General features: G+C 44.1%; 2 protein-coding genes across 10 annotated transcripts in view; one reads left to right on the top strand and one right to left on the bottom strand.

Annotated features, from left to right (window-relative positions):
• Positions 1 to 5223: 5223 nt before the first annotated feature.
• Positions 5224 to 17846, top strand: prpf40a (PRP40 pre-mRNA processing factor 40 homolog A). Of its 3 annotated transcripts, none has more exons than XM_052082681.1 (27): positions 5227 to 5294; positions 6741 to 6821; positions 6963 to 7106; positions 8234 to 8314; positions 8788 to 8806; positions 8895 to 8911; positions 9004 to 9045; positions 9740 to 9850; positions 10020 to 10140; positions 10332 to 10356; positions 10951 to 11166; positions 11256 to 11364; positions 12413 to 12477; positions 12555 to 12719; positions 13018 to 13126; positions 13207 to 13357; positions 14224 to 14357; positions 14445 to 14559; positions 14731 to 14822; positions 14900 to 15016; positions 15140 to 15277; positions 16093 to 16188; positions 16275 to 16361; positions 16463 to 16544; positions 16629 to 16690; positions 17078 to 17230; positions 17432 to 17846. In XM_052082681.1, the coding sequence occupies exons 1-27, from the start codon at positions 5292 to 5294 to the stop codon at positions 17519 to 17521; spliced, it is 2625 nt and encodes an 874-aa protein (XP_051938641.1). In that variant the 5' UTR covers positions 5227 to 5291; the 3' UTR covers positions 17522 to 17846. The 3 variants fall into 3 exon arrangements, with proteins under 3 accessions (XP_051938642.1, XP_051938641.1, XP_051938640.1); XM_052082680.1 differs by having other exon boundaries at positions 5228 to 5294; positions 16463 to 16553; XM_052082682.1 differs by lacking the exon at positions 6741 to 6821 and having other exon boundaries at positions 5224 to 5294; positions 16463 to 16553.
• A 1156-nt stretch (positions 17847 to 19002) lies between these two features.
• fmnl2a (formin-like 2a) overlaps positions 19003 to 24514 on the bottom strand; it is a 46567-nt gene continuing 41055 nt past the window's right edge. For 3 of the 7 annotated variants that reach the window (XM_052082673.1, XM_052082674.1, XM_052082677.1), the window contains one exon: positions 19003 to 20966. In XM_052082673.1, coding sequence (XP_051938633.1) covers positions 20857 to 20966 — 110 coding nt within the window. In that variant the 3' untranslated portion in view covers positions 19003 to 20856. Of the gene's footprint in view, positions 20967 to 21557; positions 21658 to 23102; positions 23230 to 24514 lie in introns of all 7 variants that reach the window. The other 4 variants (XM_052082676.1, XM_052082679.1, XM_052082675.1 and 1 more) reach the window with 2 other exon arrangements.

Below are 24514 nucleotides of genomic sequence, written 5' to 3'. Positions count from 1 at the left end.
ATATCTATTTTGATCGGAATCGTTTAACTGAGTCAAGGTGTTGTTTTGGAATGGGTGAACATCAGGTGCGGGAATAGGACTGACTCCCACCGGAAGATCAGAGTGGCCGCTCTGCTGTGAAATAAGGAAACTTGCCGAATCCCCCAAACGCCGCGCTCCGAATAAACACACGCCGTTTGACACGGATTCAGCGAAACGACATGAAAAACGCCTGGCCCATCTGGCAACTGCAATTAGACATGGAAGACTGGCTGCTGCGCTGGCCACTGGAGAGCACAACTGCTTTTTCCCCCTTTTTTTTTTTGCTTTTTAACTTTTGTTACATGAAGCCAGATGGATTATTGGATCCCTGTTTGGACTTCCATAAGTATTTGGACAGTGGGGGTTTGGCTGTGTTTGGTGCCGGGCCTCACAAATAGAACAAAAGTATATCCAGTGTATTATATTTTCTGACTGCTGTCAGGCTGATGAATAAAAAACAACAATCATAATAATAATAATAACTAAATTATGTGAAGGAAAATTGTAAATAGTACTGTGATTTATCCATTGTGTTCATATTGTAAGGCGGCCCGGTAGTCCAGTGGTTAGCACATCGGCTTCACAGTGCAGAGGTACCGGGTTCGATTCCAGCTCCGGCCCCCCTGTGTGGAGTTTGCATGTTCTCCCCGGGCCTGCGTGGGTTTTCTCCGGGTGCTCCGGTTTCCTCCCACATTCCAAAAACATGCATGGCAGGCTGATTGAACACTCTAAAAATTGTCCCTAGGTGTGAGTGCGAATGGTTGTTCGTCTCTGTGTGCCCTGTGATTGGCTGGCAACCAATTCAGGGTGTCCCCCGCCTACTGCCCGAAGACAACTGGGATAGGCTCCAGCACCCCCCGCGACCCTAGTGAGGATCAAGCGGCTCGGAAGATGAATGAATGTTCATATTGTATTTAATTGAAAGATGTTTGTTGTTTTTTTTTTCTCTTTCTCCTTTCTTCTTTCTACATACATTCTTGCTGCTGGGGGCTGTAAATTTCCCCAGTGGGGGACGAATAAAGGATATCTTATCTTATCTTATCTTATATATGTAACAAAAACTGGTTTGAAATTGAAAACCGCTTCTAACTTTTCAGACGCACGGGTATCAAATCAAACCAAATGGAATTGGTTCCACTTTAAAATGATCTGAACTCGTATTGGATCGCACCCTATATATCGCATCGAATCGTGAGTTTGGAACGCAATTACTTTTTAAGGAAGTTAATTTGTAGGTAGAACTACTTTTTAGAGGAACATGTCCACACACTGTTAGGCAGTTGGCAAGTCTGTAAATGGTGTCGAATGGATGAAACGAGGAGGGATGCACTTGCTAGCGCATTCAGCTCTCCAGTCTCTCGACACACACACACACATTGAATTCCTCATCGCGGGGCCACCACGCTGCTACCCGTCTTAGAAACTCATCTCAGGTCAACCCCATGAGGCGAGTGAATATTTGATGGACTATTCAAAGCAATTCATTTGATCCTATTTGGACATTTCTGATTGTATTTCCAGTTCCAATTCGAAAGCTTCCCAGCAAGTCGGCCAGCCTCATTGTCCTCCCTCGGATGTGCTTATTCAGGATTGCCGCTTCTCCGGGATGCACCTGCTTCCCAATCTGTAATGAGCATGAGGTGTGCGCACGCATGACCCAAATGGTAAATAAGAAAAAAAAAAAAAAACCTCTTTAATAAAGCAAGCCTGAGCCGATACTCGCGCCATAGCAACACTAAAACATTTATAACTTTGACTGTCATTTTGGGCATTTTTAATTAAAGCGCAGCCCCCGCGGCGGCGCCTGCAATGTGATGAAGAAGTCTCAAATTGAGTCAAAGCTATTGTTGGGGATAAATCTTCCAAAGCCGAAAGGCAAATGCGGTCCCGTTTGTTTCGGTTCAAATGGTGTGCGCCGCATAGTGAATGAATGCACTTCCATTTTTCATATGAATTGGAACTACATATATGCATATTGAACCTATATGCTCTCGCACATCACCCAAATGCTCTCACACAAAAGAAAATTGTGAACAATTCTTTTTCACCCACGTGATAATTCGCCGACGTGTCCAACTGACGCAGTGTACAACACACACAAATGTCATTGTTTTCGTCCTTTTTTTTTTTAAAGTGTCAGTGGCTTGTATGGTCTGCCTCCTCTGATGAATTTTTCCTCACTGAACTACATTGCTGGAACACACACTAAAAAAAAAAAACACTCTCAAACACAAATTATTCATTTTTTGCTGCACTCGCACTCACTAATGAAATGCTCTCACTCTCAAAACTGAAATGCGATGAAACATTTGAATTTCTCACACACACACACACTGTTTTTTTCTCACTCACACACACAACTGAAACATTCTCACATACTACAAAAATATTCTCACGGGGACTACTGATTTCATTTTGTGTTTTTGTTTTCCCACTCACACACACACTTCTGAAGCGCTAACGGAGACTCCACTGAATCATTCTCACAATACAGATTTTTTTTTTTAAATTTATTTTTTGTTACCCTTCTATTCCTTGCCGAAAACCTCACACACAACCGAAATCCTTTCACGCTTCATTCAGAAACGCGCTGAGCGTTTTATGGCGCTGTGCATGAAAGGGAAAATCAGTTAAGTGTGCGTTAAACAGAACACATCCTCCCTCTTGGGCCGATGGCGACGGCGCGTCAACCAGAAGACCGACCACGTCATTTTCTGACAACGTGTCGGGAGACGCTCCCACCAGCGAAACTCATTCACAGCCGACGACATGCGGGACAATGGCGCAAGACAGATCCCACCGATTGTGGCTTATCTCTCGACACGACCGTTCTCCAATTCTGCCTGTGTCTCGATATAATGTCTGACATTTATTTTTGACATTCAGCAAGTATCTCTCCCTGTATTTATTAATTCAAAATCAAAACTGTACATACATTCAATTAATGCATCCAGTATAAATCGCCCGTGCCAGCAACATGTTGCCCAAGGGCCCTGATTCCTATTTTTTGCCCCACGACTGTGCTAATGCTAAATACATAAATATTTATCGGTCCAAATGAGCAAGCTCGCAGGATTGACATTTTCTTGCACAAGCGCATTCATGGTCTCATCAGACCAAAGTGTTCCTCATTTCCTTGGCACGGGTCATGAAAGGAATGTGATTGTGTGTTGTTGATGGTTACGGTGAGCACGCTTGAGAGGAAGCCGATCGTTAGATGAGAGAAGAGTGCCCCCGAGGCAGGTCAGCCACGCCGGACTCCAAGCGAGGGGGTGGGGGTGGGGGGGTTGAAAGGACTGCAGGCGGGCCAACATTGACAGGCTCATACACTGGCGATCAATCCCGCACACTGCAATCAAGCGCCGCGTGGACAAAAAGTGCGCTAGGATAGGAAGCAGAAATAGAACGCCAAGTCATCGATGTGCAGACGTCCACGCAAAAGAGCTCGCGCTTATTTTCTCGCGTATATTTTCCTTGATGATTCGCATCGCTTGAAATCCATACAATTGGGAAAATGCACTTCGATTCAACCCACCGTAGCCAGAGTTAGCATCATGTCACTACATTGCCACATTCCGAATGCTGATCGATTGATTGCTGTTGTCGTGTGATTGTTTCTGTCTATAATGTGATCGTACACAATAATGAACTTTTTTTAAAAATGTCGCATACAGTACATGCCATTTTTTAATGTGATAATCACAAATGAACACAAACATTAGCTACACATGTAGACAGAGCATACAACAATACTCACTGGCATATATTATTTATCCTCTGGACAAAAAAAACTGCTACTATTCTTGCAGCTTCGTTGGTGTGATCTTTTGTTTCATCATATCTATATTACTGCATGCTTTTATAAAGTACAATACTATTGAGTGTTATTTTGTATTCCTTCCAGAATTTTTTGTTGGTTTTTTGGGGGGAAGATGGAAAGGATTAATGATATTTCCACTTAGGCAGGCTGGATTAAAGAACGGATTGGTCGTACTTTTCTTATCGCTATTGAATCCGCAGCCATAATGCCAAGTTTATGAGCAGAATTGCCTTTACCTGTGCTCAGAAAGTAATGGAGCTCGTTCTTCTTGTGGTATGAAAGTGGTGAAACTGCCCAATATCTAATTTCCTTCCATCATTGGAAATCACTCCAACAACATACGGCCAAGAGAGCTGCTGCTTCACAGCCTTCAGTAATTGGGAAATTGCTGCCAGTCCGCCAAATGATCCCCAATACACCAAAGTCATTTTGCTGTGTCTGAACACCGTGCACTCACCGCACTCCCCCACCACCCACCTCCCACCTCCTCCCCCGCCTCTGAAATCAGTACCTGTGGATGCACCAAAAATAACACTGACACTTTTCACCATGGTTGTGCAGTGTGGAGTGGAGATGACTCAAGATTGTAGATGTTCCATGAACTCATCCTTATGCTGACATACATTTGTCCATAACAATTATCAAAACATACACTAATGTTCGTTTAAAAATAAACATGATTTGAAAATGAAATGATATCTACAAACTGTGAACACGGGGTGGGAAAAAAGTAGCTATACTGTGAAAAAGGAAGGGAGGAGTAATGAAAGTGGTAAACAGGGATGGTATAAAAGGAGGACGTGTGAAGGAGTTAACAATGGTACTCAAGGAAGGAAAAGAAAGGAAGAATGGTGAGTTGCAAGGATGCTATGGAAGGAAGGAAACAAGGATGGTAATTAAGGAAAGATGGCAGGAAGAAAAGAAAGAAATAAGGGAAAAGAACCCAAGGGATAAAATGAATGAATGAAACATAAATTCTGTCTTGAAATCTGTCAACGTCCAAGAAGCCTGAACACCTACTATTACTAAATAAAACACCTACGATTTGAGTGAGGAATGCTGCATCGTTTTCAATATTTTAAAAAACGTGTTTCATCAATGCAGTTCTGATATATGAATGTGAACATAACATGAAAAACGTTTCAAGGGTATACGTGTTTTGGGACGCTAAAAAAAATAAAAGAATGTAATTAAATATCAATGGAGAGATCAGAGTATGGGGTGGGAGGGATAATACCAACCCAAATTAGATGATTGCGTTTTCTAAAATGTGAGGAGCTTTCCTTCCTAAGTTATCATTTGACTGCGCATTTTTGCGCAATAATGGCGCACGATGACGGTTTCAAATGTTTACCTTTGACCTTGCAGCAGTCAGTGACAGTTGAGCCAATCGCGTGGCTCGTTGTTGCGACGTGCTGCTCCAGTGTCTCGGAGCTCCCCTCTGGTCAACATGGTGAGTTTTGGACCATTCAAAACAACTTGCCACTTTTGACACGATAAGAAGAAGTTAGGATCGACTTTTTGCTCGCTGGTACTTATTGTTAAGTTAGAGTGTGTTTCTATGTTGCCATTTTGCCAAAATTAACGCTCTGTATGCCTCGAAAATGCGGGTTAGCATCTCGCCATAGCATTATGCTAACGTTGCCGCACACACACTGGCCCGGAAGGCTTGGCTAATTCCTGGATTTTATTTTCTTTTTCATAATACGACCACGCACTCGTCAGAAATAAACATGCGAGTCACTACGGGTCAATTTAGTCTTTACATAATAACGGAGACACGATAAGTGGCGTGGATCCTTCTCGAAGGCTACACGTTCCATGGTTTACGCCACACGGTTGCCAGAGTTTAGACACCTTCCGAATCATTCATTACTTGCCGAGTTACACAGCGCCACATTTACGTCTCTATCATATCACATGTTCGCTAATTTTTAAAAATTGTACGCAGTACGCATGTGCTTCAGTAACATTTAAGCAAGTGAGTTCATACGCTTATTTTGCGCACAATTTACGAAGTGCTTTACATCATGAAGACAAACGTTCGTAAAAAAAGCCCTTTTTTATCAATTAATACTAATACTAAAAAATAGAATAGGATAAATCGTTTCAAAACTTTCTGCACGGTTAAAGTGACCTGTAACCCGTAGAACTCAATGAAAAACATGCTTTCGAGGCAGGAAGTCAGAATAAATAATTTTGTATATGTGTTTGCAGAATTGCGCACACCCCTTTCTAACTGGGCGTTCAGAATCCACCAATGATTCAAACTGATGTTAAATAGGAATGAACACACACTTGCCACCATTTCAAGTGTCTCCAATTTACCCCAAATAAAGCTTTAGACGAATACGTTCCTGGTTTCTTGTCATGTTGCGCTAAGTAACAATGTTGCAGTAAGTTGTGGAGCTTTATGTAGGTAACGGTAGAGCTTTGCCATCACCTCTTGAAAGCTGCGTGCCAAGGAACTCCAGTGGCGCCCTGACGTACAGCTCCAAGTTCCATTCATTCTGTAACTACGCTTATCTCAAATCATCTCTCCCCATTGAAATGAATGGAAACGCCATTCCAGCACCCCAACCAAAGTTTTTGTAATATTTCATTTTAGTTCGTTCTTCCTTAGTTTTATTATTGTTTTTCAACCTATATTATGGAGTATTTGTCAAGTTCAAGCTTTAAAAGTTTTTTGTTTAAAAACAACCGTTAGCGGGAGTTGAGAGTTTCATTTGGACAAATCTAGTGCGTTGGTGCCACCTTGTCACATTGACAGTTATACACCGTTTTTGGATGTGGACTGTAAATCGGAGAGGGTCTGATCAATTTCTGATCCTCATTTTAATTGAACCACCTCTGACTCTTTGGAGTTCACTAATGTGTGGTGTTTCCCCGTTCACGGCAGTCTTCCTCGGAGGCTAATAATGGCCCGAGCCAAGCCGCACCTTATCCAGGTGTACCACCCTCAGGGATGCCTCCCCACTTTGTAAGTCCAATGCCGGTCATGTCCCAAAAAAAAAAAAAAAGCTCTTCAACCTTAGTTTTGAGTGAAGGGCTGAAGTAAGACTGGTTAGAACACGCGCCAATCTTTGCGAGATCTGTTCATTCTCAATCTGGTTCTCTCTAGATGGGACCACCAGGAATACCACCTCATTTCCCACCCATGGGTATGCCCCCGTTGGGGCAGCGACCGCCCAGCATGACTCCGATGCCGCCTGGCATTATGCCGCCCGGGATGCTGCCATCGATGTCGGCTCCTCCGATGGGACAGGTCAGTCGAACAACTTGCGCATCCTGTTGGCAGAAGAAGGTTTTAAGATAAGATAAGATAAGATATCCTTTATTCGTCCCACAATGGGGAAATTTACAGCCTCCAGCAGCAAGAATGTATGTAGAAAGGAGAAAGAGAAAAAAAAAACAACAACAAACATCTTTCAATTAAATGCAATATGAACACAAATGGATACAAATTATTATTATTATTATGGTTATTTTTTATTCATCAGCCTGACAGCAGTCGGCTTTTTTTTTAGTTTTGCGTTTAGTGGAAGATGCAAATGAACATGTTGCATAAAATCAACACCTAGGTTTTTGTGATCGAAAAAAAAAAAAAAGAGGCCAAGTGTGGGTGTCATCTTACCAGTCCACGATCACTTCCGCTTGTGTGACTTTGCAACATTATTGATTTATTTTAGGTCTCTTCATGAAATGGTGCCAGGTGTGCGCGACTCCCATTATTGCGAGTTTGAATGTGACTGGATGAATCTGAAAACAGTTAACGTCCCTTGCGACCCCAGTTAATTTTGACTTCCCCTCTGGGGGCGCTTTCATTTTCTTTTTCCAACTCGGTTGTACAGGTCCCATGAATAGTTTTTATTTCACAAAAACAAACAACCTTGGAGTGTGTATTTTTTATAAAAATTCCTAACATTTTCATCCATTTTGTGTTCATATTGCATTTAATTGAAAGATGTTTGTTGTTTTTTTCTTTCTTCTTTCTACATACATTCTTGCTGCTGGAGGCTGTAAATTTCCCCAGTGTGGGACGAATAAAGGATATATTATCTTAACATCCATGACACAGTGTGTTTGTCACAGCGCTTCAGTTTTCTTTGCATTTGGGGATTGCGCTTGTCACCTCGTTCAAACATATGCGATCCCACGCGTGCCTCATGAAAAGTTTGGAGAAAGTTTGTTCTGTTTGCGCGGCGACGCGATCACAGATTTGAGGCAGTGTCATCACACCACGGACTCGGCAGCGCACACTCGCGCGCTCCCTCTCACCTTCCCCTCCCGTCTTGGCGTCAGCCCTTCTTGGCTTCAAGACCCGGATGCCAGCACCCTGTCTCAAGACTCTGAAAATGCCAGCTGAATATTTCATGGTGTTTCTTTTAATAGATACAAGGTATGATGCCGCCCATGATGGGGATGATGCTGCCTCCTCGCCTGCCAGCTGCGACCCTGCAGCCCACTGGGCCGGTAACTCTTCTCCGTCCTCCTCTTTTCATCAGCAATATGCTGCCTTGCACACCCATTTTTTATTTATTCTTCAAATACACCGCTAGCCGCGGCACGGCGTTGGAACATGGAAACAACACGAGCTATTCTTGATAGGAAATGAAAATGAACGCTTTGTATTTATTTATTTTTGCCACTTTTGTTCAGCCATGAATCACTTTTAATTGAATCACTGGTGTTCTTTAATATTCCGATGTCACTGTGAATAAGCATCGTGAGTCAAGCCGTGCGAGAGAACCAATGCGGAATCCACTTCATCATCTTGAATTGTGTCGGGACACTTTGCGCTAATGAGCGGTGCTTTGTAAACCGTTGCGTTTATCAAACGATGATTCCCTCGGACGGTCTCATCAGTCATCCTTTAGAGACGGCCGCGGGTGTCGCCGTTGTTTTGAGAAAAAAAAATCATTATCCCTTCTTTTTCTCCTCAACAGCCTGGTGTCGACACCCCAGGTAAGTGCCTTAACTTAACAAGAGGCCTGAAGTTTGTTTTTGTTTTTCTCTCGATGTCATTCTAACTTTTTGTTTTTATTTCTAACAGCTGCGCCAGGAACCACCGTAAGTTTCTTTGTTGTCGTCCACATATTTCACCCGCTGTCATCCCGATAGCCGCTGAATTTGTGGTCTTTTTTCTTTTTTTTTTTTCTCAGAGTTCAACAAATGGATCTGCACAGGAAGAACAGCCCAAGAAGGTTTGTGCACAAAGGACCTTGTGGAACCAGAGTTTTCATCAACTTGCAGTTAGCTACATTTAGCAAAATGCTTGAAAAAAAACATTAACAATGGCTCGTGGCCAGTACGCTGCTGTATCAGGCCACGCCTGCCAAAAATGACCCCAAAGCGGGTGGGTTTTTTTTCCTTCTTCAAAATGAGATACAACCGGGCAGATACAGATTCATGATGCCTGAAAAAAAAAATCCAACTGGCACACACTTGGCTGTGTCAACAAAAATGAATTGGGGTTCAAAAATTAAAGAAAAAAAACCCTCAAGGTAGAGCGTCCTTAAAATGTGACTCGTTTGCTTCTCAAGATAAATGCTTGAAAGATGACAACCGTCTGAAACGACGGATACGCTTGACATTTCCTCTGGTGGAATTTAGTGTTGAAACTCCAACGACTTTGAAGTCAACTCGTGCAACAGCGCAGACTGTGTTTGGCTTTGGCATTTCGACCATTGCCGTATTTACTCACTTGCAAGGCGTCGTCCAGCACCGTGACAGGAAAGATTGTTCACCTAATCGGATAAAAATAAGAAAATATCGAACCGCGTTGCTATGTGTTTTTACTCATTAGTTGCCCCTCTTTTCTGCTACTTTTCAAAACTTTGAACCAACAGTCTTCTGTTTTCGTAATGATTATTTTTTGTGGTTTGTTTTTGGTCTTAGAAATCCGTATGGACTGAACACAAATCACTGGATGGAAAAACCTATTACTACAACACGGAAACCAAGCAGTCCACCTGGGAGAAACCGGAGGATCTCAAGTCTCCCGCAGAAGTCCGTAATTGCTTTATTGATTCACCAACTATCTCGTCCGTTTATTTAGACACAAACACAAAACTGTTGGGTATTGATGACGAAACACGTTTTTCTTTTGAACATTTTTGCTTCTTCTGTGCAACGTGTAAAACAAACAAAGCAACCACTTTGTGCTTGTGCCCCTCAGCAAATGTTGTCGAAATGTCCTTGGAAAGAGTACAAGTCGGACACAGGCAAGCCGTATTACTACAACTCCCAGACGAAGGAGTCCAGATGGACCAAGCCCAAAGAGCTGGAGGACCTGGAAGGTAAAAGGGCCGCCGCCTCACACACGAGACTTCAAGAACTAAATGATGGGCTTAAATCGGCATGTCATAAAAGGGGCTCGGCCTTTATTTATGCACACGTCTCCCAAGGTGCATTCACCTCACCCTTATCTCAGAGGTGCTAAGAAATGAAAAAAAAATTGGACTAACATCCTTCTTTTGTCTTATTTCAGCCATGATCAAAGCTGAGGAGAATGGGTAAGTGCTTCCTGTTTTACCTCCAGTAAGCACACAGACTGGGTTTTTTTTTCTTCCGAGGAATTAATCTTCAGGATTCCCACGGGTCCTTAAAGTTCATAAAAACCCATAAAAAAGAGGTTGTAAAATTAGATTCTTAATTGTCCTTCATTTTCAGGGAAAGCTTCTAAAATCAATAAAAATCTTTTTAAAATTATTTTTACTCTAAAAATAAATTGAAGTTTTATATATTCTAAATATTTTTTTTCTTAGTGTACTTTATTTAACAAGTAATTCAAGTTTTTCTCATTTTCCAACCTGTAATACGTGTCGGTCGCAAAATGAAAATTTGACATGCATTATGTCAAATAAAGGGTGAGCTGATTGCACCTAAAAATGAAGGCAGCAATAATTTGAACACTAACTCAGTGATATGTGGCTTTCTGATCAGCCCGCATATTGCAGAGCGGGCATTAAATCCACAGTGAATCCCCTGCTGAATGGAGAAAAAGTCTTTTAAAAAATGGCTAAATTAGCCCTCAAAAGTCCTTAAAAGCTCCATAAATAAAAAGCAAGTGGAAGAGTGGGAACCCTGATCTTGTGATCTAATTGTAGGCCACCGGAAGTCGGAGCTCCTAGCATCACCGCCGAGCCCGTGGTGCAAGCTGAAAGTGCGCAAGCGTCGGCGGCCCCCGCCGCGGAGGCGGAACCAGTGGAAGCGGTCCCCGAGGATCAAACGTCCCTGGAGGCCGCGCAGCAAACAGCCAAGGTCAAGACCACCGACGTGCCCGCGGCGGCGGAGAGCAGCGCCCCCGCAGAGGCTCCGGCCAGGTAGACCGCACCGATCAACTTGATCGGAGAAGACCATCTTTTGTGTTCCGAAAGCCGATTTGACGAGCTTGTCCTTCCCTCGCCTTCAGCGTCGAAGTCAAGAAGGAAGAACCACGGCCGGAAATTCAGAAGAAGGTTTTGAAATGGAACACCAAGGAGGAAGCCAAGCAGGCCTTCAAGGAACTGCTGAAGGAGAAGGTAAACGTGCACTGAAGAGGAGGCCCCAAGTCCTCTTCCAAATTCAACCGCGCTCAGTTTGCAGCTCATTTCTTTCAAACGGAAAGCTTCAACTTGTGTTCTAAATCACGGCAGTCCGTGGGCCACGCGGATTAAGGCCGCCCTCCCAACAGACCACCAGATTACTGCAGTTCTGAACTCAATTCCCGCAGTCCCGAAACGTTTTGCTGGCATGAGCAATGTGTTTTTTTAAATTTGTTTTACTGACCAATTTCCATGTCATCAACTTTCTGCATTAGCTTTGTACAATCAGACACATCGGCTTCAGCGCTAAGTGCCTTAATTTCAGCCCTAACTAAAAAGTCGTTAAAGGGACTGGGGGGGGGGAGGGAAGGCGGAAAGATGGCCATTCGATTGAATGACCTTAATAGGGGACAGTAACGGACAATTAACTATTATTTTTAATGGGAAACACATTAAAAGGGGGTGGAGGGGACTCTGAATGAATGTTCTGGACTTCAGTTTCCGCGCCAGGATGCAAACCAGCGATGGTGTGCTACGTGTGTACGTGTATTTTATTTTATTTTTCACCATTTTCCGTAAGATCTTAATGACTCTGTCTTCATGATTAGTTTTTATTCGGACCAAGCGCACGTGCACACACAGCCTTGCTGCGATTAAAGCGTCAAGAGTTAGCGGCGCGCTTCAGTGAGTTGGAATAACTGTGGAGATGGCGGCACGTGGATAATGGATGCCGCAGCTTGTCCCCGAGAGAAGGCGGGCGGCCGAAAGGGCCCTCGTATAAATCCTCCGTGACGTCTCCCTGAATGACGGCGCCGCCGCACCTGTTCACCCCGCATCCATTAGTCGTCAGGAAAATGTCTGCACGTCTCCTTGGGGGGGGTCACAACTGGGAATGAAAAACAATTGACTTGATTAGCCACCGGAGTCCGTTCCAGTTGGCTTTTTTTTCCCCCCCCCTCCTCGGTTGACTTTCCTCCTTGTTCTCGCTGGAGGTTTTGGGTGAACGAATGTCAAAAGATATTGACGTTTTCTCCTCGTTTTTCAGGGCGTGTCCTCCAACTCTTCATGGGAACAGGCGATGAAATTGATTATCAACGACGCCCGCTACAGGTGAGCCATTCTCCTCTGAAGGCCTCATCGGTTGCGCACACTTCTGACCTTCGGATTTCTCATTTTCGCCTCTCCAGCGCTCTCCCCAAGCTGAGCGAGAAGAAGCAAGCGTTTAATGCCTACAAGGTCCAAACGGAGAAAGAAGAGAAAGAGGAGGCCAGAATTAAGTACAAGGAGTCCAAAGAAACCTTCCAGAGGTTCCTTGAGAACCACGAGAAGATGACTTCCACCACCAGATACAAGTACGTTGACATGTCAAATCTTTGTTGTTGTTGTTTCCAGTCTGGCTGTATTGACTTGGGATCCCCCGAATAGTCAATGTGATGATGCGGAGAGTGTCATTGTGAGGTCATGGCTTGTGCACGCCATTGTTGGGTCCTGGCACGCTTCCTTTTCGATGGACTTCAGTGTCCCATCACATGAATGTCGATGATGCCATTTTCTGTGTGTGTGTAATAAAAGCAACACGCATTCAAATTCGCTAATGGATCGCTGTTCCCCAAAACACTCCCACATGAACCGCGTATTGCGCATTTGCAGGAAAGCCGAGCAGATGTTCAACGACCAGGAGGTGTGGAGCTGCGTCCCCGAGAGAGACAGGCAGGAGATCTACGAAGACGTCCTGTTCTACCTGGCCAAGAAGGAGAAGGTGAGGCGTCGCCGTGATGCGGCATCGCGTCAAACGGCGGCACCCGCTGACGTCCGACCGCCTCGTCCGACGCCTTTCAGGAGCAAGCCAAGCAGCTGAGGAAGAGGAACTGGGAAGCCTTGAAGAACATTCTGGACAACATGGCCAACGTCACCTACCGCACCACCTGGTCAGAAGCCCAGCAGTACCTGCTGGACAATCCCACCTTTGCCGAGGACGAAGAGCTCCAAAGTATGCATTCATCTTTGTTTCTTACCCGCAATTCGTTATTCCTCAATTCACAGATGTTGAACCCGCGGATAGTCACAGTTCCACATGAATGGGACGTGATGATCATGAAGATATTGCTGTGCCGCCATCTTCTGGCATAGTAGTTCAATGCCACCGTTTGAGTTGACAAGCTGCAGTCATTTTGCCCCAATTGTGGCGTTTCAGTGCCAAGGAAATGTCTTGAAGTGAGTTGAGGAGTTTCATTCAGACCAGTGAAGCCAACGGCGCTTTTGTTATGGGCCGCGTTGTAGTTCGTTTGCCTCAGAAGGATCTTATGAATGCACAACAAATTGATGAACTACTTTTGGGATCAGAAGCCAATTAAAATAGTTTAACCGATGAATGTTAAACCCCCCCCCCCCCCCAAAAAAAAAAACATTACAATAGCTCATCAAAAATGTGAGGTCACTTTGCAATTGTGGTGACTGTGGCAAAAATAATCTTATGTTGCCATCTTTTGACAAAACGAGTCGACTTGTCGCCATCTTGGTGACAAGGAACCATGTTGAAATGAGCTCAGGAGCTTCATAGAAACAGGAAGTTGTGCCTTGATGCCGCCTTGTGCTCTTTGTGCCAAGGAGCTATGTCAAAGTCAGTTGAGGAGCTTCGTTTCGGCCACGCGCTCCGCCTGTTTATTTTCAAATCGCATCAGCAGCAGGCAATTTATTTTGAAGGGCCAGGTTGCAAGGCCGTCGTTTCGTCTTAAACTTTAATGCGGAGGAAATGATCCACCCTCTGAGGCGAAGTGTCATTCGAACACATATTTTCCGCAGTTTGCCACGGGGCTCATCGGTCAATTTTTAATGATGATGATTTTGCCCTACCAGACATGGACAAAGAGGACGCGCTCATTTGCTTCGAGGAGCACATCCGCGCTCTGGAGAAGGAGGAAGAGGAGGACAAGCAGAAGACTCTCCTGAGGGAGAGGAGGCGCCAGCGCAAGAACCGAGAGTCCTTTCAGGTGAGCTGCCGCTCGTCAGGTCCGACGTGGAGTTTTTACCCCCTTTGGCCAAAACTGTCAAGTTGTGCGTGTGGTCTTTTGGCACAGAAATTTCTGGATGAGCTCCACGACCACGGCCAGCTTCATTCGATGTCCGCCTGGATGGAGATGTACCCCACCCTCAGCTCCGACATCCGCTTTGCCAACATGCTGGGCCAGCCAGGCAAGACGAAACTCAACAGACCACTCATTTGTGCTTCCTCGCTTTTTTTTTTTTTTTCCAGCGAGTAGTGTCCTCCTGATGATCAAACTGTCGTAGAATCAAGTTGCCGCAGGACTGGAGGAAAATACCAAAAAAAAAGCCAACTTCATGTTTCTTTGCGGTTGTCTGCAGGCTCCACCCCTCTGGACCTTTTCAAATTCTACGTGGAAGACCTCAAGGCACGCTACCACGACGAGAAGAGGATCATCAAGGACATCCTGAAGGTGACCTTCAAATCTGGCGTGCGCGCTCCCCAACGGGCGATTTTCGTTGACGCCTGATTTGGCACATACTTGCTCAGGACAAGAGCTTCCTGGTGGAAGTCAACACCGGCTTTGATGACTTTGGCTCAGTCATCAGCTCAGACAAGCGAGCCACCACACTCGACGCCGGAAACATCAAGTTGGCCTTCAACAGCGTAAGCGCTTCCTGTTTCTTTCGCAAATCCAAAAGAGTCGTGACCCCGAAAGGGTTAGCGTTTAGGTTTAGGGTTTAGTGCAAGTGCAAATAAGATCTGCTCGCTTTGCGCATCTTTGCTCAGTTGCTGGAGAAGGCGGAAGCCAGAGAGCGGGAGCGCGAGAAGGAGGAGGCCAGGAAGATGAAGAGGAAAGAGGCGGCATTTAAGACCATGTTGAAGCAGGCCACGCCCGCCCTGGAGCCGGATGACGCGTGGGAAGCCGTAAGTGCCGCCGCCTCGTTTCACGCGCGCGAGCCACCGTGAAGCCGCCGACAACGCTCAAATGGATCGAGGGAAGGCGCATTTTTCACATGGTGGGAAATGAAAGTTTCGTTCCTATTTGGACTTTTCCTCATTTATCAGAACAGCTCTAGTTTTTAAAGGGTAAGACATGGCTCAGAAGCTTCAGAAAGTGAGTCGTGCTTTGCTGGAATATGGAAATTAAACCGACTAAAATTGGCGGTGGGTGGGGGGAAAAAAAACCCAAGCATGCAGAAATCATGATTGCCTCATAAATCCATTAAATAGAAATTCTGCCGGTTTCATTGCAGCAATAAAACTGGACATTAAAATGGCACTCGCTGGCGAAGAAAAAAATCCGCCCTGGGCCACATAACAAAAAAACAATCTGTGGATTGAAAGCCTTTTTATTTTTCTAGCAATGAAGGAATTTATTATTTTCAGCTTTTTTATGCAAATAAAAACTAGCCGTGCAGGAAATGGAAAAGAGGTCTGCCATTTTGATTTGAAGGCTCCTTTTGATTCCGACCTCAAAGACGGTTTGCAACAGGTACTCTGGTGCGCGACTCTGAATCTATCTTAAGTAGACCCACAAAAACGTCTCCAGAAGCCAGGCCAGTAAAGACGCAGAAAGTCTTGCACTTCAAAAGTTAAATACAACTGAACTGCACTCGACAAATATACTTGACTGGCTGAAATCGAAACGGGAACATTCAGTCCAGGTGTGTCTTTTAATTGAGTGATACCGTCGCCTACCACTAGAGGGAACCGTTTTCGTTAGTTGTTGCTCTTTCCAGGTGAGGGAGCGGTTCCTGAAGGAAGCAGCCTTCGAAGATGTCAACCTGGAGTCGGAGAGGAAGAGGATCTTCAAGGACTTCATGCACGTTTTGGAGGTAAGTGCCAGTGGGCTGCGGGTCTCCGTCATGACTTGAATGAGCCCGTGCGTTTTATTTTTATTCATTTATTTCATTTTTGACAGCATGAATGCCAGCATCACCACTCCAAGACTAAGAAGCACTCCAAGAAGTCCAAGAAGCACCACAGGAAGCGATCCCGCTCTCGATCGGTCAGTCGGGGGGGTTACGGGGGGGCGCAAAAAAAAAGTCAGCACATGAATGTCATCAGTATGATGATTATCCTCATTACAACGATTCCATATTTCCTCAGGGCTCCGAGTCTGAAGAGGAGGAATATCACAAGAAGAAGAAGCGGTCGGCATCCAAAACCCCGTCGGAGCGCTCCTCGAGTGGTGAGTCAGGTGAGTCGCCGCGAAAAAGCCGCGCCCTCCGCCGATACGCGCTGTTCACCTTTCCCTGTTCACCTTTGACCCCAGAGAGAAGTTACAAGAAGTCCAAGAAGCACAAGAAGAAGGCCAAGAAGAGACGACACAAGTCTGTAAGTCAACAAACACACCAAACACAATGGAAAGTCTTGCAATCACGACACTTTTATTTTTTTTTTAAACTTCTATATACATTTTTTTGTGATTGTAACATAATTTGAATAAAACATTACCATCTGGATCTTCCCCCAAAAATTTTGGGTCGAAATCATCTGCTGAAATTGGCCTGCACTTCGGTCAGTTGTGCACAACTAGGAGTACGTCATTACTTCAATATATTCACTATTTGGTTCAGTTTCTCCAAATGTGTTATTAAATTACATATATTGACTGGGAGAAAAGAAAATTAGATGAACACAAAAAAAAAAGGATTAGGAAGGGCCAGGAGAGTGTATTGTGAATGAGATGTGACGATGACCCCATACCTGCTCATCCATCAGGGCTCCGCCGAATCGGACGTGGTCGACAAGAAAGGACGAGATGCCAAAAGGGACAAAGACAACGATAAAGACAAAGACGGCGACAAGGCCCGAGGGAAGTCGCACTCGGACGGCAAACACAAGTCGCCCAAACGCAAAGCCGCCAAGGAGGAGGTTGCCATTTTTACATTTCTACTCCATTTGCCTGCGATTTGTTCAGAGAGGGGAAAAAAAATGCTGAGAAACATGTTTTTTTTTTTTACTGATCAGCCGGAATGTTTTTTGTTTGAGGCAGCCGCTATTCTCACTTTCACGAACTGCGATGTGTGTACTAGTGCAAGTGCAACAATTGAGTGAACTTTTTTCCTTTTTCAGGGCGGCTGGGACACGTCAGGAAGCGAACTGAGCGAAGGTGAACTGGAGAAAAGACGACGAACTTTACTGGAGCAGCTGGACGCGCCTTGATGACACGTCGCCTCACCGCACACTTGCATTCTTTTCAAAGGGCACATCGCCCCCTCCAGGTCTCCGCTGGGATTGCGGACACTGAACTCATTTATTCCCAGGATCTTAATTCTGTCTAATCGCGTCCCTGATTTGTCTTTTTTATTTTTAGGCTTTGTTTAGTGATTGCTGATGTTCTCTATCAGCAACATTTAGTTTTGAGCAGCAACTTGGAAACGCCGAGAGCGAAAGTTGTAGGGTAGCCGCTCATTGGATAAGAGTGCAGCACCCCACCTTTTAATTCAAGCCTTCAAACTTATATGTAATAAAAAATGAGTGTTACAGGTTTGTTAGTTGTTTTTTTTCAACACTTCACAAAATTTGCATTGAGTATGATAGAGGTGTGCCGAAAAAAATGTGGACGACCATGTATGGTAAGGCATTTTTAGCCGGAAAAAAAAAGACTACGTATAGTAAGGAGTTTTTAGCCGGAAAAAAAACCGACCATGTATAGTAAGGCGTTTTTAGACGAAAAAAACGCCTTACTATACATGGTCGTTTTTTTCATCTAAAAACGCCTGACTATACATGGTAGGTTTTTTTTCGGCTAAAAACGCCTTACTATACATGGTCGTTTTTTTCGGCTAAAAACACCTTACTATATACATGTTCGTTTTTTTCCGGCTAAAAACGCCTTACTATATATGGTCGTTTTTTTCGGCTAAAAACGCCTTACTATACATGGTCGTTTTTTTCGGCTAAAAACACCTTACTATATACATGTTCGTTTTTTTCCGGCTAAAAACGCCTTACTATACATGGTCGTTTTTTTCGGCTAAAAACGCCTTACTATATATGGTCGTTTTTTTCGGCTAAAAACGCCTTACTATACATGGTCGTTTTTTTCGGCTAAAAACGCCTTACTATATACATGTTCGTTTTTTTCCGGCTAAAAACGCCTTACTATATATGGTCGTTTTTTTCGGCTAAAAACGCCTTACTATACATGGTCGTTTTTTTCGGCTAAAAACGCCTTACTATACATGGTCGTTTTTTTCGGATTGTCTCAAAATGTGGTTTTCAACGAGAGTTAGGGTTTCAAATTTGGGATTATGGCTTTAACGGAGGATTTCAATTTAGGCTTTGAGGTCCAAAGAAGGGTCGTTGTCTCAAAATTAGCATTGCCAAGTCGCATTTCAGTTAACTCCAACCTTCGAAAGTTGACTGAAAAGAGCACCTGAACGACAACACCTCCCCCCCAAAAAAAATCAGCACCTGAAGGAAGTCAAATTTTGCAAAATGTCATAATTGAACGAATATAATGCTAACATGTCCGCTAGCTAAGGTGCTGCGAGTGGGGCAAAAAAAAAAAATCACTAACTGCTGGAATTGCTCCAGATTTCCACAATATATTTTGAGATGCGCCCGTTATGTACAGTACACCAAAATTCGTCTTTGAACGAGTACATATGACAGCTGAATACAAGCACAATTCCATGAAATTACAATGTAAATTGTTTATTTTATCATATTTACCGGAAATGTACCATCTCCAAATTTCCATAACCAACAAAAAAAAAGTTAATTTGCAGTGCACGCAAAAATACCTAAAATACACTTCTGGTAATAGTCACCCAACATTGACCAACATGGCAGTCTTGATTCCAGTTTGTTGTGACAAAGGGAGGGAGGAAGGAGAGGATACTTGTCACCACAAAGTTGCCATCAGAAATGGAGTCATGTCACCGTCCTTATTCAACATCAAAATACTCCGTCGATGCTGGCTGCATTTGGCTTCTTTAAATATTCACACAAAAATCAAACTACAAGTTACAAAAGAACATTCAAGTTGTAGAAGCACAAGGCAATGCTTTGAACATTATGTACAATATTCATAATTAGTCGTGTGACTTCAGTACAAAACAAAACCGGTTGTAGCAAAAACAACTGTACAGTTAGGAAAACGGTTTTCTTGTCATTTTTTTAATACATGAGATGAAAACGTGAATGTAACTTCAGTGGTTATGAATACACATTTGATAGATGCAGTAGTAGGAATGATGTGTACGTGTTTACAAAATGAAAATCACATCCAGTTATGACATCATCGATCAGGCCCCGCACTGGGCAGGAAACGTTCGATTGGACTTTGCAGCATCATGCCAAGAGAACTGAGTGAGAAATTGGACGAGGAAAGCACACGCGCCTTAAAACTGATTCGGGGGGGGGGGGAGTGGCGATTGTTGGAACCCCCGTTAAAAAAACCACCCAAGTGGTCACAGAAATAACTTAAATTTTCAAGGAAAAATGACCTGATAAATCGCTTGCTTTTGAATTGTGGTGCAGCAAAAGATTTTTAAAAAATTAAACTCATGCCTGCGCTAAATTGATGCTGCCCTTAAAAAAATTGGTTGCCCAACTTTTTGAGGCAATCCCTGGAGTCAGCTTTCAGGGACTTTTTTTTTTGCATCCCGACACGGCTAACAAATGACGTTGATGATGACGCCCCCACCCCCTCATTTTTTTGGGGGGGGGGGGGGTTATCACTCAAAGCAATAGAGGTCCAAGTCCAAACATTCTTCCAACGTCAACTATTGGATCGCCCGACACATTCCGATGTACTGGCAGGCAACTGAAAGAAAGCGTGAGATGCTTTCTGAACATGGCCTGCCCCCTAGAAGGCAAGACTGGAACTACACCTTGATTTCGCCCAATATTCATTATCCTTCTCTCTTCATTTCTGCTCTTTGCCAAAAAAAAAAAAAATGCAGCTGGGCTCCTCTTGTTCCGAATCGCTCAAGTATCGGAACAAAATATCTTCCGGTATTCAACTTTTTCTCTTTTTTCCATTTTTGCATCGCACACTTTCTTTTTCTTTCCTGACCGTGGCCTCTTTTCTGTTTGAAGCCAAACAAAATCGCTTCGACGCAAACCAACACGTTAAATATTAAAACTTGAGGCACTTTTTGTTTCGATGGACAGTCAGTCCAGGTCCTTCACACATTTTTCATATTCTTTACACATACCTATATATATATGTATATATATATATGTACAATGTGTGTGTATGTGTGTATATATATATATATGCATATATATATAAACACACACACTCCCATAGCGTCATCACCATTTGCAGACTCAACATTGCTCAACAATCCAACCTGCTTAGAACTTTGCGCGTGTCCTCGGGCTGGCCTTCGTCGCGTCTCTTCCTCATCCTCCCCCATCGATCTTCATCTCCGTCGCCGTGGCATGCAAATTACCAACGCTGGCTTTCTTGTCGATCCCTCGTCTTCTTGTACACGTGCCGCTTCCCTCTTTCCCCACCGTCCGTTCGTCCGTCCGTCCGTCCGTCACACGACCACCTCGCCGTTGTTGAGCGGTCGCAGGTTCTGATCGTCGAAGCGCCTGCGGACACTGCGGCGCACGGCGTCCGCTCGCCTGTACGGCTGATTGCGAAGATCTGCGAGAGGGCGGCGAGGAGAACGGAAGAGACGAGTGTCAGTCGGCCGGCCGGCCAGGGGTGGGGGGGGAGCATTTGGATCAGAGAATTAAGCAAGACGGCAGCGCTGGCAGCCTGTCTGTCTGTCTGTCAGTCAAATCGACTTGTCTATCAGTCCTTCTGTCTGTTCATACACCAACCATAACAATGTATTTGTCTGTCCACCTGTCAAATCTGTCCATCTCCATGTCTATCTGTCTTTCTCTCGCTCCGTCCGTCTCTTCCTGTCCGTCCTCATATCCGTCCGTGCGTCCGTCCAATCAAAGCAGCACTAGGCAGCCCGCAGCGTTATCATGTCTCTCTACTCGTTACGTTAAGAGACTACAGCGCGGCTAACAAATGACGTTTTCAAGGTGCATCCTCCGCTTTTACAGTCATTTTAAAATCCTCAACGGGACCTCCTTGCTTTGAAACGAGGCCCCCTAGTGGAAGTGGCAAGCATTGAATGTGAAGGAGCAAAAAAAAAAAAAAGGCATCTACGGCATGTGACTTGGTGGCCAGCAAGCGGTGCGCACGAATAAGAGCTTGGAGGTAAATAAAGAGATTGCTTGCCAGGTATGGGACACATCCGCCACTAGCGGGGTGCTACCCGACGACTTCCTGAGCCTCGAGTAGACATTGGGAAATTTAGTAATGTTACTCCTCTTTAGGGCTGGACAAAGAGAAGACAAAAAAAAAAAGATCAAATAGGACGGTTATCAAAGTGCATCTCGGCATGGCGGCTGAAGCTAAGGCTGGCAAAAAAAATAAAATAAAAATAGAAACAAAAAAGCAGGAGGATGCTAACTGCGCATTTAAAGATGGTGGAGAAGGTCTGAGCGCTTTTGTTTTGCTGCTTTTTTTTTTTTAATAAGTCTTTGCAGAGAGGCTGCCAGCAGTGTGAAGAGCGCAAAAAAAAAAAAAAAGAAGACAGGAATAAATCTTTCCAAAATTCAACAAAACCATGCGTGAAGCAGAGAAAACACCGCTGGGAAAAATGTTCAATTGCATGCATCATTTCGATGGAAGGAGCTGATGAACGCGCCATGTGAGGGGGGGAGGGGGGGGGGGGGACAACATTGCACATGCAAGGGGCAAAACGCGGAGTGAAAAAAAGTCAGTAGCCAGTAGTCAAGTGCAGATAAAAAATGTTTTGTTAACTTTGATACTGAACAAAATATTACTTTGATGATCATGACTTTTTTGCGAGTGAAATTGTATTTGTACTAGTTTCGATGACAGTCGATTTCATTTTGACTCGCTTTCATATTCATATTTATTTATATTTCGTTTTTAAATTCTCAACTCATAATGATTTCATCACCTTTAATAAAATATACAATCACGTTGATCATTATGATTCAATATAAATCGTAATCAATGAGTATTTTATTTTTACTTTCTAGCAACATCCTGAACATGATCAAAATGTGGGTTGGTAACATTAGCAGTGCTCCCTCTAGTGGTATGAGAAAGAATTACTGGGCATCGATGTTCGAGTGGCTTACGTTTTTTTTTTCTCTCGAGCCTTTTTGAACAGTTTAGTTTGCTCTAAGGGCATTTTGATGTAATCATGAAGTAAAGTTTCCGTGTTAATGTTCAAACCCTGCATCATTAACAGTGGCTGACAATAACACAAGCCTAATTTGTCTGTTTTGGTTGAGTTGGTATTTGGTGTAAAACGCTTTGGAAGGAGGTGTATTAAAATATATAATTGTTAAAATGACCAAATCTTTTTTTTTTAAGTCACTTAAAAATATATCATCATAACGTATTGTCAAGCGGTTGACTAGAGTGCATTTCCATCCACGGCCACTCGGGGGCAGCATGGAGCTGTAAATCAAAATGGGAGTGGGGAGAATGATGGAATGATGAAATGATCAACATTAGAGGAGGATTCATGACGTCATGCAGGTGGACCTTCACCAACACCTTGTGATCAGGAGGGAGGAAAAACCATTAAAAAAACACCCACACACACACACACCCGCACTCACGCTGGCGTCACCACAGCAAGGTCATGTGAAAGTTAGTAGGCGTGCAAGGCTGTTTGAGGACAACGTGTGTGTGGGGGAGGAGGAGGAGGAGGGATGGGGGAGAACGGAGAGTTCCGGCAACCTTGTTGTTTTTGTGCCAGAGACTTTTCTACAAGCTTAGTAATGGTACTCCTCATTGAGGGCGGGCTCGCAGAAGAACCGAGAGCCACGCTTGGCGGTGCGGGCGGTAAAGGGCACCGTCTTCAGCACTGCGTCGACGACGACAACAATAACAAACACACAGGACAGGACAGCCGTGACGAGACATGGCAAGACACACACACACACACACACACAAGATAAGAGAAGCAGCCATTTGTCACTGTTAGCACAAAGCATCGCGACAGGCGAGAATGATTCTTTCATCCGTTGCCGAGTTTGTTTACATACAAACAAATGAACCGGCTCCTCTTGTTTGGGCCGCTCAGGGATGATTCCAACAGACGCAATGACTATTTGGAGGGCCGTTTTCAAATTCAAACTTTGCCGTTACTTATTAGCCTCCACACTTGTACCGGGACATCAACAATTCATCAGTTAACCGAGGCTACTTTTGAACATGTTTGGAAAGTTATAAATGTGGTCCCACTCACAAATAATCGGAGAAAAAAAACCCATTACATAAACGTGACTCTAATTTCCAATATTTCTGAACATTTTCTAAAATATAACGCGCTGTCCACTGCCCACCCTGACATATATTATAGACGCCACAGGATGGGAGCAAAGCACTACTTTTAGCCAAATGAAGCTCCTCAAATCACTTACAATACTTAAGCTCGTTACATTAAGTTGAAACGAGACGGCGACAAAACAATATTTTTGATGGCCTTAGCACAACTAAAACATATTCGACGTTCGTTCTAACCTCTGATAATATTTTGCTGGCCTTGTCCCTCTCTCTCTCTCGTTCTGGTATTGCATTCTCACTTAACTTTCAAATACTTCTTACACTAAATAAAATGCACAGGGTTTTTTTTTTTCGCCGTAATCTTCTGTCGATAGACCATAGACGGTCTTTGCACATAAACAAACTCCAGCAAAGGATGAGATCATTCCCGGACTTGTCCAAGAGTCAGCATTCGGTGGACAGTTAATGCTGCGAAATTGCTACTGCGTCATCGCGGTCTCCACATCAGGTTGTACGAATACAAGAAAGCATTACGAGCGTATGTTGAGTCCAAATTTTAGATACACCTGCAAAATCATCTTGGGAAAAATAATCCGGAACTCTAACAGAAAACACCGGAACACAAAGTCCGCTTCCACAAAATTACGTTTTGATAGCAGTTTAGTGGCGTGAAATGGCACTGCATCGCAACAACCTTACATCTTCCAGGGGTTTAAAGTAAACATTTGAGACACTTTCAAAGTCCAATCATGTGAGGAGGGGGCGGAGGGGGGGTTGGGGGAGGGGTTCCATCGCGACATCTTCTGGAGTGCGGAACTTGGCAACTGGCAACTACATTGATGACGTACGAATAACAACTTGTC

Source organism: Hippocampus zosterae, chromosome 12 (assembly GCF_025434085.1).
Source record: "Hippocampus zosterae strain Florida chromosome 12, ASM2543408v3, whole genome shotgun sequence".
Lineage (NCBI taxonomy): Eukaryota > Metazoa > Chordata > Actinopteri > Syngnathiformes > Syngnathidae > Hippocampus > Hippocampus zosterae.
The sequence above is the reverse complement of the archived record's forward strand: the minus strand, read 5'-3'. Positions and strand labels throughout refer to the sequence as shown.

Bases quoted from the DNA above. Each gene is read 5' to 3' on its own strand.
- prpf40a (XM_052082680.1), top strand. The intron at 9,851-10,019 runs GTCCGTAATTGC...TGTGCCCCTCAG, and splicing joins ATCTCAAGTCTCCCGCAGAA to CAAATGTTGTCGAAATGTCC. The intron at 14,823-14,899 runs GTGACCTTCAAA...ATACTTGCTCAG, and splicing joins TCATCAAGGACATCCTGAAG to GACAAGAGCTTCCTGGTGGA.